Source organism: Cryptomeria japonica, chromosome 4, assembly GCF_030272615.1.
Source record: "Cryptomeria japonica chromosome 4, Sugi_1.0, whole genome shotgun sequence".
In the NCBI taxonomy this organism is placed as follows: Eukaryota; Viridiplantae; Streptophyta; class Pinopsida; order Cupressales; family Cupressaceae; genus Cryptomeria; species Cryptomeria japonica.
The window spans coordinates 656,194,256-656,206,578 of record NC_081408.1 but is presented as its reverse complement, the minus strand read 5'-3'; the positions used below and the strand labels follow the sequence as shown (position 1 = coordinate 656,206,578).

Sequence of the window (12,323 nt, the reverse complement as noted above, 5' to 3'; positions counted from 1 at the left end):
TTAATGCATACATTCTATCCCTAATAGAGTGTAGTGTCCCCACTTTGAAATCGAATTTAATAATAAATGATTATAATAAAATTAAAACATTAAAAATTAAATTAAAATATAGAAAAAAAAAATTAAATATGATTAATTAAAAATTAATTAAGTTAATGAAAAGTCAAAAGACATGAAAGGAAAAGTTGCGACTCCCTCAACAATGAGATATAAAAGGGAGAAGAGAACCTCATTTGAGAGGGGGGATAATTTGGAAATGAGAAGTGCAGATCTGATTTAAATAATAAGTGCACATCTCATTATGAAAGGCTGTGTCCCTTTCAAAGGGTAGAAATAATTAAGAGTTGCACTCTTTCAAAGGGTGCTAATGGTGAAAGGGTATGTCTCTTGCCAAAGGGCATACATAATGAAGAGGTGTGACCTGTCCCTCAAATTGAGAGATATAAAGGGAAGGAATCAAAAGCATCTAGTGACATCACCATTGATCAAATCAGATCAGAATTGTTATCAAGTTACAGGCAGTAACATTTGTGTTCTTGGTGGTATGCATGGGGATGAGCTTAATATGTATGCTTAGTATATGAAGCCTGATAAAGTTGTTACGTAGAATCTAGTAATAATATTGTTATAAACTGCAATATGTATGACAAGTCATACTTAATATCATATATATTCATAATACATTAGAAGTTAGTGTACATATAGTCTAAATCATGTTATTGCTGTCAGTATTTAAGATGATGGGGATGAGATGTTCCAAAGAGGGGCAGTCTAAATCCAAGCAATAGGTTAAGTCCCAAGGTAGGGTGGGGATCAGCGACCCATAAACCTTGAGGGTATAGACCCAAGATAGGTAAGGGCTTGGATCTGTAAACTTTGAGGGAACCTATTGTAGTTGGTCTCTAAGCGCTTTGCTAACATACGTAAACCCTTCTCCCTTAAAACTGAAGTAGTAGCAGGGTTTGATATCTATATTATTAACGATATTAATCATCTAATGAGGAAAATACATAAGTACTTGTTAATAACTAATTTTAGAATATCAATCAATTTTAATATATTGAAATAGATCAGATAGGGGACATTACAAATGGTATGAGAGCTATGATCTTGCCATCCTGTAGGGTAAGATTGTGTGATAAACCCGCATCAGCCCCTGATATAAAGTTATGTAAATAATATTAAGGATAGGGATCGAGTAAATAAAATTATTGTAAATACATGACTAATACGATAAAATAAGCATTCTATTAAAAAGAGGAAATATATTTAAAATAAGTATTATATTAAATAGATTGAAATACATTTAATATAATAAGTATTATATTAAAGAGGAAATACATTTATATAATAAGGAAAGAATTAATTAAAATATCATATATTTTACATAATGAAAGAAGTGTCATTTTAATATATAACAAATAAAACAAAAAGAATTACGTTTAAATATTAAAGCAGATTTAATATCATTATATTTAAAAAAGCCACCCCCCGATTCCCCCGCACCAAGAGGTGCGATGGTAATCGCAGCATGGGCTGTGATTGCCACCGCACCCCTTGGTGTGGAAGGGGATCGTGGGGGTTCACATCCCTTCACAAGGATATAAAGGGAAGCAGCCACCGCAAGGAAAGGAGGGGGGAAAATAGAATACGGGAGAGCAGCCAGGAGCAGACCTCGGGACCAGCAGGTAAGAGGTAAGGTAAATATATTATAAATTAATATATGGGAATAGTAACCATTGTATATTTCATTAAATATTAATTAGGTATGATAATTAATAAATGTTAATGTTAATTAATATATGTTTCATTGCGCATTAATTAAGGATGATAATTAATATGTTAATATTAATTAAAGTACATTTCAATGAACAGTAGTAAGATTATATTAAGGCATTAAACATGTGTATATTAAGGAATACAATTAATTAATATACTAATCTGTTCATAAGGAATGATTAAGGAATATAGGTGTTATCAAGGAAGGTGTAATGCATATGTCAACAATAATAGGGTACATTTAATATGAATATATGTTAAAGTATACATCAGGAATACATGTTAACATAAAATGTAGATTAGGAAATTAAACAGTACTAATCTTCAAAGTGCATTATAGATACAAATGTAAACCCATGTTGGAGGCTATAGGGAGGAAACTCCTTTAGTCTAAGGAAGGGATTATGAAATCCCTAGGGCAGTATATATACTGATTATTGATATGCATATGTAGGGCTTGGTTGAATAAGTTCAACCAAGAGGAGATGGATCTGGCCGGTCCACTCCGAGGACTTGGGTGATGGGATGCATCACTCAAGGCAAGGAATGACTCATGGTCTTCCTTGGAGGACTTGGGTGCAAGAGGTTGCAGCCAAGACAGGAATCGAAATAACCTTCGATTTCCTGGAGAGCTTGGATGTAAGAAATTACATTCAAGACAGGAGTCGAATTCACCTTCAACTTCCTGGAGGGCTTGGAACCAAGATAGGTTCCAAGAAGGCGAGCTTCACGGCCGCCTAAGGACATACTTTGTATGGCATTCGTATCCTTATTTAGATTAAAATGATGATTATGTAATTAAGTATTTTAAAATTCAGTGGCAATTTAGATTATATATATATATTTATATCTTTGTTGTATTCTAACCAAAGTTCCCAGACTCGGACTCGGCAAGGCCGACTCGACTCGTGACTCGGCGACGACTCGGCTATGACTCGGCAAAATAAAAAACCCTTGAAATTTAGAGATTTTTAACGATTTAAAACTTGTTTCATGCACCCATTATTGAATAAAGCTTAAAGACACTATAACATCATCAAATAGAAGCTAATTTGATCACATACATAAACATACATCCATCACATGCGTAGAAATGTAAATTGTAGCTGAAGGAAATAGAAAACATAGATACATAGAGTTATAAATGTTGTCAAATGTATATAAAATCCATGACATCAAATGTTCCCAAACATATATATAACTGTAAACAAAAACAAGTCTATGGCTCAGGCTCTAGCTCATCCTCAGCCTCAGAGTAGTCTGTCTTCCTCCTACAAATGCATCTAAGGTAGGTCCTGGATGACTGAGAAGCCATAGTCTCCGCCCGTGAGGTGCCTGTGCCGGATCGTGCTCTATCCTCCTCCTCTGCCATAGCCACAGCCTCAACCTCTCTGTCTGCCTGGTCAACCCACTCATGGTCCTCCTCAGTGAAGACGGGATCGGTAGACTCAGTGATCCACTCAGACTCTGGATCGATCTCCGCTAAAGTGATCGGAGAGGAGTCAGTGTCCAAAATCTGTTTGGTCCTAAGACAGAGGTTGTAATCAACAAAAACAAGATCATTCAACCTCTCCACAGACAATCTATTATGCCTCTTCGAGTGGATGTGCTCGAACATGGACCAATTGCGCTCACATCCAGAAGCGTTGCATGGCTGGCTCAAAATACGGATGGCAATTTTTTGAAGGTTTGGGGTTGAGGGCCCAAACATTTGCTACCATCTATCTGAAATAACGAAAAAGAAAAAAAAATCAAACTCATTTCCAACTTTAAGGCTAGATTATAAAATCAAAAATTAAAATGCATTCCATAAACTTAAGAATCTTAAGTTTACATATATTTCTACCTGGCTGCAATTGTGTTCGAGCCTCTATGCACATGCTGCTTGCGAAGATTGCCCCTTCTCGATTATTATATTTATCCAGCTGGAGCGTTGTACTTGAGGCTGTGCCATCAGTACACAACTTTTGAACCACTGTATACAGGCCACTAAGAACCTCCTCATCTGCCTTGAAGTCATCACGGAATCGAAATGCCGGATTGAGGTAATAGGCTGCTGCATGGATGGGCCTGTGAAGCTGGTTTAGCCATCTCCTATCAATAATCTCCCAAATGGGGCCATACTTATCCTCATCTCCTGCATATATGGACCTAATGGCCTCCTTGGCCCTATCCATACCCTCATATATATAGCCCATAGAGGGCTTCTCCCCATCAACAACTCGTAGGAGAACTACGAGGGGCTCAGTGACCTACACATAATGTTAAACAAAAACAATTAAGTCACAAATTAAATAAAAAAAAAGAAAAATTGCGAAGTTAAATTGTTAATAAATTAAAATTAAATTACTAAATAGTAGATACTAGATAGTAGATACTAAATGTTAAATTGTAATAAGTTTACCTGCACGGTTTCTCCACAGGGGGTCCAAAAACCTGGCTCATCAAAAATGCAATTTACCACATCTATCCCTGCAGTGGTCGTAGCATAAGATGAGGAAGTCCACTCCTCACCAACAAACATACGCCTCAAAGCCGCCTTTGATTTTATCAAGGATTTCAGTGTGAGGAAGTTTGAGGCAAACCTCGTGATACCAGGACGAGCCAACTCCTTTTGCCCCGTGTATTGCCTCATAATGCTAAGGACCAATGCATGATTGTAGATAAACTTGCTGATATTTTTGGCCCTTTCAACTATTGATTTCACCCATTCAAGCTTACCAATATCCTTCAACATGAGGTCAAGGCAATGGGCCGCACAAGGAGACCAAAAAATTTTCGGGTGCCTCTCCATCAAAACTTTACCTGCAACAATTTTAAGTTAATTAGAAATTTTGAGGTGTTAAAAAAATTTTAAATAATCATAGATGCCTCTCCATCAAGACTTGAAAAGTTCAAAATTTACCTGCAGCAACATAACTTGCTGCATTATCTGTCACCACCTGCACCACATTTTCTTCCCCCACCTCTTGTATGACTTCCTCAATAGCCTCACATAAGTATGTGGCATTTTTCACATGTGAGGAAGCATCAATAGATTTCAAGAACATGGTGGATCCTGAAAATAGAGTTTCAAACTTTCAACAAATCAAAATTTAATTTATTCAATGCATTTAGGGAAGTACAAATTAGAATGAATCATGATCAATCACCTCCGCAGGAAACAAGAAAATTTAGGAGTGTTCTATTCCTCCTATCCGTCCAACCATCTGTCATGATGGTGCAACCCTTTTGGCTCCAAGACTGTCGGTGGTCCTCTAGCTCAACTTTCATATCCTCAACCATTTGTAACAAGAGGGGGCCACTTAACTCAGCATCGATAGGGGCTTTAAACCCCGCACCACAAATGGTTATGGAATCTACCATGCCTTGCCAATAAGGAGACCTGTCACAAATAGATTATGATTAGACAAAGTAGAGTTCAACTTCAAACTATAAATTTACTTTTAAACTTAAAGCAATCAAATCAAAAAGAATTACCTGGCTGCAATAAATGGAATGTTGCAAAAGTACCAAAACTTGCAAATTTGTTTTCTTGCAGCATCATGAACCTCCTTGTTCCAACCCATGCCCTCAAGCGAGGGTTGTGCCCCAGGAGTACTACGTGGCACAAAATAACTATCCAACCTGGATTTCCGAACTCTAGGGCCAAAGGTAATAGTGCCACTAGGAGGAGTAGAAGTAGAAGCACTAGCACTGGCAGAAGCACTAGGGTGAAAGGGAGGCATGGAAGAACCCTCTCCAACACAGCCTACGGATGTGGATGCGGATGCGGATGCGGATGCAGATGCGGATGCGGATGCGGATGCGGATGTGGGTGCATGGGAGCCAATAGCACTTAACTCTTCCAATTGCCTCTTCTTAGTTAACTTTTCTTGTTCATGTGTTTGTAATTGGACATAACAGAAACGTTTTGCCTTGGGAGTTTGTAATTTGCATACCTCAATATCATGGCCAGGTATGCCGGCAATATGGTATTTAAATCTATTGATGCCACCAAAATTAATTTCTTTACAAAAAAAACATTTTGTTAGATTTTTTTGTCTGCCAATAAAGTCTTCAGTATATTTCCAAGCCTCATCCTTTTTAGGCATTGTGAAAAATGAATGTTTTTAAACGTGAAGGCTGCTGCAATAAGAAAATTTAATAAAGTTATAAACTAATAGAAAAAATCAGCAAACCCTACTTTAAAAAAAAATAAAATTGTAAATACATGTTTACAATTTTTTTCTAAAAAAATGTAGGGTTTGCACTTTGCTATTATTCTACTTCTCTCATTGTAATTAAGCTAAAAAAAAAAAACATTCAAGATTTGGAAAGTTAACTGTTAAACTAAAAAAAAATTAACAAACAAATGAAAAAAATCCATTAACATACCTAAAAAAACCAGCAAAATCTACCTTACCTCTTTCAAATGAGTTGAGAAGTCTTGCTTTGGACTCCTTGATGCTCTCAATGCAAGCCTATGGCCTCCCCAATGTGATTTGTGGTCTCCTTGATGCTCTTCTTCCTTGCTGGTTGCAAACCTATGGCATCTTGTTTTCCTTCCTCTCTCTCACTTTTCCTCTCTTCTTCTCACAACTAACAATTAGAAGACATCTTAGGGTTATATGAAAGAGAAAGGTAAAAAAAAACAAATGAAAAAGCTTTTTTTTTTTTGTTTTTTAAAATCCGAATTGCCCATATCGCGCGGCCGAGTCCTGGAGCTCGGACTCGGCGAGTTTTGGCAAAACTCGCCGAGTCTGAGCCGCGAGTCAGCAAAACTCGCCGAGCTTGGCTCGACTAGTCAGGCGAGTTTTGCCAAAACTCGCTGAGTCTGAGCCGCGAGTCAGCAAAACTCGCCGAGCTTGGCTCGACTCACCAACTCGGCGAACTCGCCTGACTCGTGGCAAGTCTGGGAACTCTGTTATTCGCACATATGAGTTCCCGTAATTTATGTAAACCCTACTACGGGTTCCATAGAGTAAACATTGATTGGTATGTATTCTTACCTGCGTTCCTTGCTACGCTTTTCACCCTGTCGTTATTCCTTTGCACTCCCCTGTGTCCCTTTCCTCCTCACGGCTTGTGCTTTAATACCGGCGGGGAAGTGTTGGAGTGGACCCGTCCAGGGGTCGTGGCCATTGAGGGAGAAGGTGAGCGGCAGTGACTGTTGGAATCACCGCTCCCTGATCGACCCGCACTACCTCTTTGGCGCCTTGGTTTAACAGTCGCCGCATACCATACAATGTGCTCACTGGGTGTAATACGCCCTTTCCTAATGTAGTTAAGGTATGTCATAACTAGGATGCGTTAATTATAATATATTGATTTTAATATATTATAAATAATTTATATTGTATATGATACATTTTATATTGGTTCTATTAATAATATTGTATGGTAATATGATATTATTCCATAATAATAATTATAAAGTATTTTGATAATTTATATTGTATATCAATATTATATTTTCTATTTATTGAATAACACATTATATGGTAAATATAATATTATGTTATGTATCAATAATTATATATTTATGTTTATTCAATTAACAACATTTTTTGGTAAAGTTCGGTTAACAGTTAATATTAATAATTAAAATATGACCATTATATTAAAATAAAACAAGGAGTCATTTCTGATTAGGTTACAATAATAATGGAAGGTAGAAATGTTTTTATTAATTAATTACAAAAAACGTGGGGTTATGACACGAGGTTCCATCCTTAGCCCTTTTTCTTAGTTCCCCAGAACTTCGGAACCCCGAGGTTCCGAAGTTCTTTCCTTGTCTTCCCCACTTCAAGAAACCGAGTTTCCGAAGTCCCCAGACTTCTTTCCGACTGGCAACTCTTCCGGATGGCGTGATCAACACTCAAAGCTTTAAATGTTCGGATGACTTTTGTGACTTGTGCATCTTCTTTTATGGAGCCACAAGGGTGCATTTAATGTTTTGGCAAGATTTCCATCAAGAGAGGTAGGAGGCCATGCTTGTTGTAGTGACTTATGTCATGTCTGCACACTCTGACTTTGGAAGGTCAGTCAATCCACTCTTCTTAGGGTTGCCTTTTCAAGGTATAGCTAGGTTGCTTGCATGTACAAAGGTCAAGTGCATGCACTTCCCTGCACTCTCGGACTGACATACAGGGGTCATGATCACTCTTGTAACCATTTTTCTATGTAAAGGGTTCTCTCCCTGCTGGCTTGAGCTATTCTATGCTCTCTCACTTTTCTTGTATTATTATGTATTTTGCAATTGTAAGTTGGCCATTGGCCTTATAATTAATTGAAATCACCATTCTTGCCTTCTTTCAACTTATGTATGTTGTGTAGGTTTCCGTACCTTCATCATAGGTGTGTGTTATTTGGTTCTTCTCTCATATATGTTGTGTTAAATTTAGTTCTAAGTGTGACTTGTGGGAAACATTCTCCCCTCTTGACATTCAGCGAATTCTAACCTCCATACATGCATTGGGGTCCCTCATACAACTAAAGTTTATGCATCTCCTGGGTGTTTTAGTTCATTCTTTGTGTTATTTCGGGTAGGGGGAGAAACAATCTCTTCTTGGTGCATCACCTCCTTTTGTTTTAAGCATTTCTCTCTTCCCTTTACCTCTGCAATTTGTTAGGATAGCCTTAGGAGTAAGTTTTGAAGTGTTGAGTTGGTTCAACACCTGCACCTGGATTGAGAAGGAAGTCGGTCTTCTTCGAAGATTCAACCCCCTTGCGCAAGGTCCCACATTTCGGGGTTGTTTCCATGTTTCACAAGGTTGCTGAGTTTATAGCTCAACAAGGGTGCGATCTTTTCTTATAACAATAACATCCTCAAAACCCTAGACGCCCATCAAAAGAGTGTATGGCCGACAAGGGAGAATATAAAACCAGCAAAACAGGATTTATACCTGTAAGAATTGGCAATGACGGTGGCCACCCAAGATCCAAAGGCCTATTGAATAGCACAATAACAACAGAGGACAATACAGACAAGAACAAATTGTATTCTCATCAATGATTCAATAAGCTAAGCTAAAATACATAGGCGACCCCCTTGGTTATATAGCCAAGGTGAGTGAATGAGACAATGACGAGTGTTGTTGCCTCATCACATGATAAGAAGAGCGAAAAGCTATCAAGCCACCTAAAGTGGTAAAGTGATCACATGATAAGACCAATAAAGGTGGATCACACACCAAAGGTGGAAAAGTGCAACCACGAAAGGTGGATATGATATTGTAATAAGTCATATGTCCACCTAACGTGGAGATGCTCCAACTACTCGTATACAATTCCCTAAGTAAGCCTAAGTGTAATTAGGAACTAGGAAAGAATAAACCAAGGTAAAATGCCTTAATTACACCAACACCCCCCCTTAAGTGCAACTTAGGGGAATGTAGACTCAAGCTAACAATGTAAGATCGGTCCTGGCTACTAGGCCATGTTAGGTACCCATGAACAAATGAAATGCAGCCTCTCAAAAACAGAGAAAGGGAGAAGACCCAATGGGAAAAAACTTCCTCCCAAAAAAGAGATGAAAACACAAAATAACTCTCAGAGAAGAATGAGAAGAACAAAGCGACATGTGAGGAGGGCAATCATCATATACATCATAGAACCTTAACTCATATCTGCTAACAATTTGTTAGTTTTTAACTATGATATGTGCAGTAAAGAAGTAATTTTGAAAGTTTTCAAATCAAATCTACGTACCTTTACTTCAGAGCATCCATTTTTGTATTTTTTGCTTCTAAAAAACAAAGCAGCATGGAAATAGGAAAATAATGGCTGATCATGGGAACCTTCATATCAATGCTAGTCACTATATCAAACGAAACTTTTCAGGTCTATCTCCAATGAAGATCTGAGGACACATTTTTTATATCTTTGAGTTTTAAAAAATAAATGAACTTTTTACTTGTGTCATCAGAGATGACTAACCATCCCCAAACATTTCTGAGGTGTCCCTGCATCCCCTGGACATTATGTCCCCATTTTTTAGGATATTATAATAATAAAAATAATACAGAAATGGTCAAAGGCTATGAAATAGAGATTTCTGAATTTGACTATTCAGATTTATCAGGGCTGCTGTATTGAGTTGCTTCTGCAGATATAATATTATATCCCATGAATATTCCATTATATCTTCTAATGATTTATTTGAGAACATTATATCCGAAGACATCGCTGCAGTTTAAATATTAATGCAAATGCTCAAACGAATAAGTGGTATTTTATATTGCCAGTCGTACACCTCCAAAAGGGAACCCCATGTTTAGAGGGGAAAATTTCTGACAATATCTGAAACAAACTTATTTGTCTGATGTAATATACCTACATAAATACTTAATCAAATTAATAATGTTCTTATATTAATGTTAAATTGTATTATATATGTGCCCATCTAATTAGTCATTAACGTTAAAAATATGAAAGTAATCATCGTTGCAACAGCAAATCGAATCATTAAGGAAAGGCATGACAGTAATAACAATCAGGTCAGTATGAAGTGGTACGTTCTACATGAGACATGCCTCCTGTGACACAACCAATCCTTTCAGAAACATATAAGATGGAAATCCAAATTATTCCAGCAGGCATTGAATAAGAAAATGGATATTCTGGTTAACATATTGATTGCTGAAAAAAGCATTTGACATACAACCTGGTATGTTGAAATACTTACTATTACAATTCTGTTAATTCATTCTGATAACATTTTGCAGTAAATTTATAATAATGTCTCAAATATGTATATGTCTGAAATACTTACTACTACAGTTCTGATAATTCATTCTGATAACATTTTGCAGTAAATTTACAATACAATAATGTCTGAAACATGTATGTATGTATGCATGTATGGATGTATGCATCTATCCATGTATGCAATATGCATGTATGTATGTATGTATGATCAGACAAATAAATATTATGTAAATCAGAAAGAACTCTTAAGTTAATAACATTAAGAAGATTATGTTTGTATATAATGCTGGTTACTACAGTCAGTATTTTAGAAAGTTGGGGATGGAGTTGTTTCCAAAAAGGGGCAGTCTAAGTCCAATCAATAGGATGATTCCCAAGATAGGGTAAGGATCAGCATCCCTTAAACTTTGAGGGCATGGTCCCAAGATAGGATAAGGGCTTGGATCCGTAAACTTTGAGGGAGCCTATTGTATTTTGCTCTCTATGCACTTAACATGATCATCTCCTTCTTCCTTAGGACTGGGTACTAACAAGGATTGAGCATTGCATTAGAAATTATGGTTTATGAATGATAGAATTAATTATTGAGTATGATAGATTGGGAATTAGTTCACTAATAATTGATAATTGTTGGCAATATGACAGCTCCCAAGTAGGGGACATTACAAATGGTATCAGAGCCTTGATCCTACCATCCTACAAGGTAAGGGCTAAAACAATGAATACATTCTAGTCAATTAGAAGATCTATCAACACATTTATTCACGTATATGCTTCGTGGATTAAGTGAATTTATATGTATATTTCATGTGCTATGTATATTCTCATACATGCTTCATGATTTATGTGTGTTCAACATATACACTCCATAAGTGCATTTCTCATATATGCTTGTACCTTATTTGTATGCACTACTTCACTATTTACATGTATGATATGTGGATGACTCATGCCTTATACATATCCATGTGTATACTTCATGTGTATTTGTTTATCCATGCTTCATAATTGACATGTTCGATTTCTGCCTAATGTGTTTTCCACGCGTGTTTTTCTCATGTATGCCTTGGTCTTAAGTGTACTTATGTGCATGATTCATGCCTTACATGTCTTCCTCTGTATACTTCATGACTCATCCCTTTCGTGTATTCATATGTATGATTCATGCTTTGCGTAGCTGCTTCATGTTTTACGTATATCCATGTTGCTTCTCTCCTTACATGTATTCATTACTTCATGGCTTACAAAGACTCATGGCTTTGCTTCTCGCCTTACATGTGTCCATTATTTCATGCCTTATGTGTACACTTTATGTCTTATGGTGTTTATGTGCGTTACTTCATGCCTCACATGTATACTTTATGCTACGTGTATACCGCATGCCCTTAGTGAATTCATGTGCATACTTCATGCTTAATGCGTTACATGTATTCATGTGTACTCTTCATATGTATTCATACCTTATGTGTATACTTCATCTTTTACGAATATGCTTCTTGCCTTATGTGTTTCATGCTTTACAGCTTATGCATATTCACGTGTATGACTCACGTCCTATGTATTCATGTGCATGCTTCATACATGATATATTGGATTCATACATAATGTGTTTACAATGTATGTGTTTCATATGTACACTTTGCGCCTCTATGTAACATATGCGCTTCATTCATACCTAACGTGTATTGCTTCATGCATTACTTATGTTTATGTTTCAAGACCTGCATGTGTACTACAAACCTTGCATGTATTCATGCAATTTCTTTATGCTTTCCATGTGTGTATGACCATGCTTCATGTGTATCCATGGATGTGCTTCTATCTTATGGGATTACTTCATGATGTATATATTA

General features: G+C 36.8%; 2 protein-coding genes across 2 annotated transcripts in view; both read right to left on the bottom strand.

Moving 5' to 3' along the window:
* Window positions 1–12,323, bottom strand: part of LOC131053574 (3-hydroxyisobutyryl-CoA hydrolase 1) — a 236,623-nt gene that overhangs the window by 94,831 nt on the left and 129,469 nt on the right. The gene's annotated exons all lie outside the window — the stretch shown is intronic.
* Window positions 3,370–5,886, bottom strand: LOC131027324 (uncharacterized). The gene is made up of 6 exons (XM_059220020.1): window positions 5,260–5,886; window positions 4,932–5,164; window positions 4,685–4,837; window positions 4,184–4,584; window positions 3,626–4,031; window positions 3,370–3,504 (listed from the first exon to the last, which is right to left on the bottom strand). The coding sequence occupies exons 1-6, from the start codon at window positions 5,871–5,873 to the stop codon at window positions 3,494–3,496; spliced, it is 1,818 nt and encodes a 605-aa protein (XP_059076003.1). The 5' UTR covers window positions 5,874–5,886; the 3' UTR covers window positions 3,370–3,493.

What these genes read in the sequence shown, in the direction of transcription:
- LOC131027324 (XM_059220020.1), bottom strand. Translation starts at nt 5,873, where the DNA reads ATGCCTAAAAAGGATGAGGCTTGGAAATATACTGAAGACTTTATTGGC. An exon ending in TTTTCTTGTTTCCTGCGGAG is followed by an intron (nt 4,838 to 4,931) that starts GTGATTGATCAT and finishes CTCTATTTTCAG; the next exon opens with GATCCACCATGTTCTTGAAA. An exon ending in AGCAAGTTATGTTGCTGCAG is followed by an intron (nt 4,585 to 4,684) that starts GTAAATTTTGAA and finishes AAATTGTTGCAG; the next exon opens with GTAAAGTTTTGATGGAGAGG.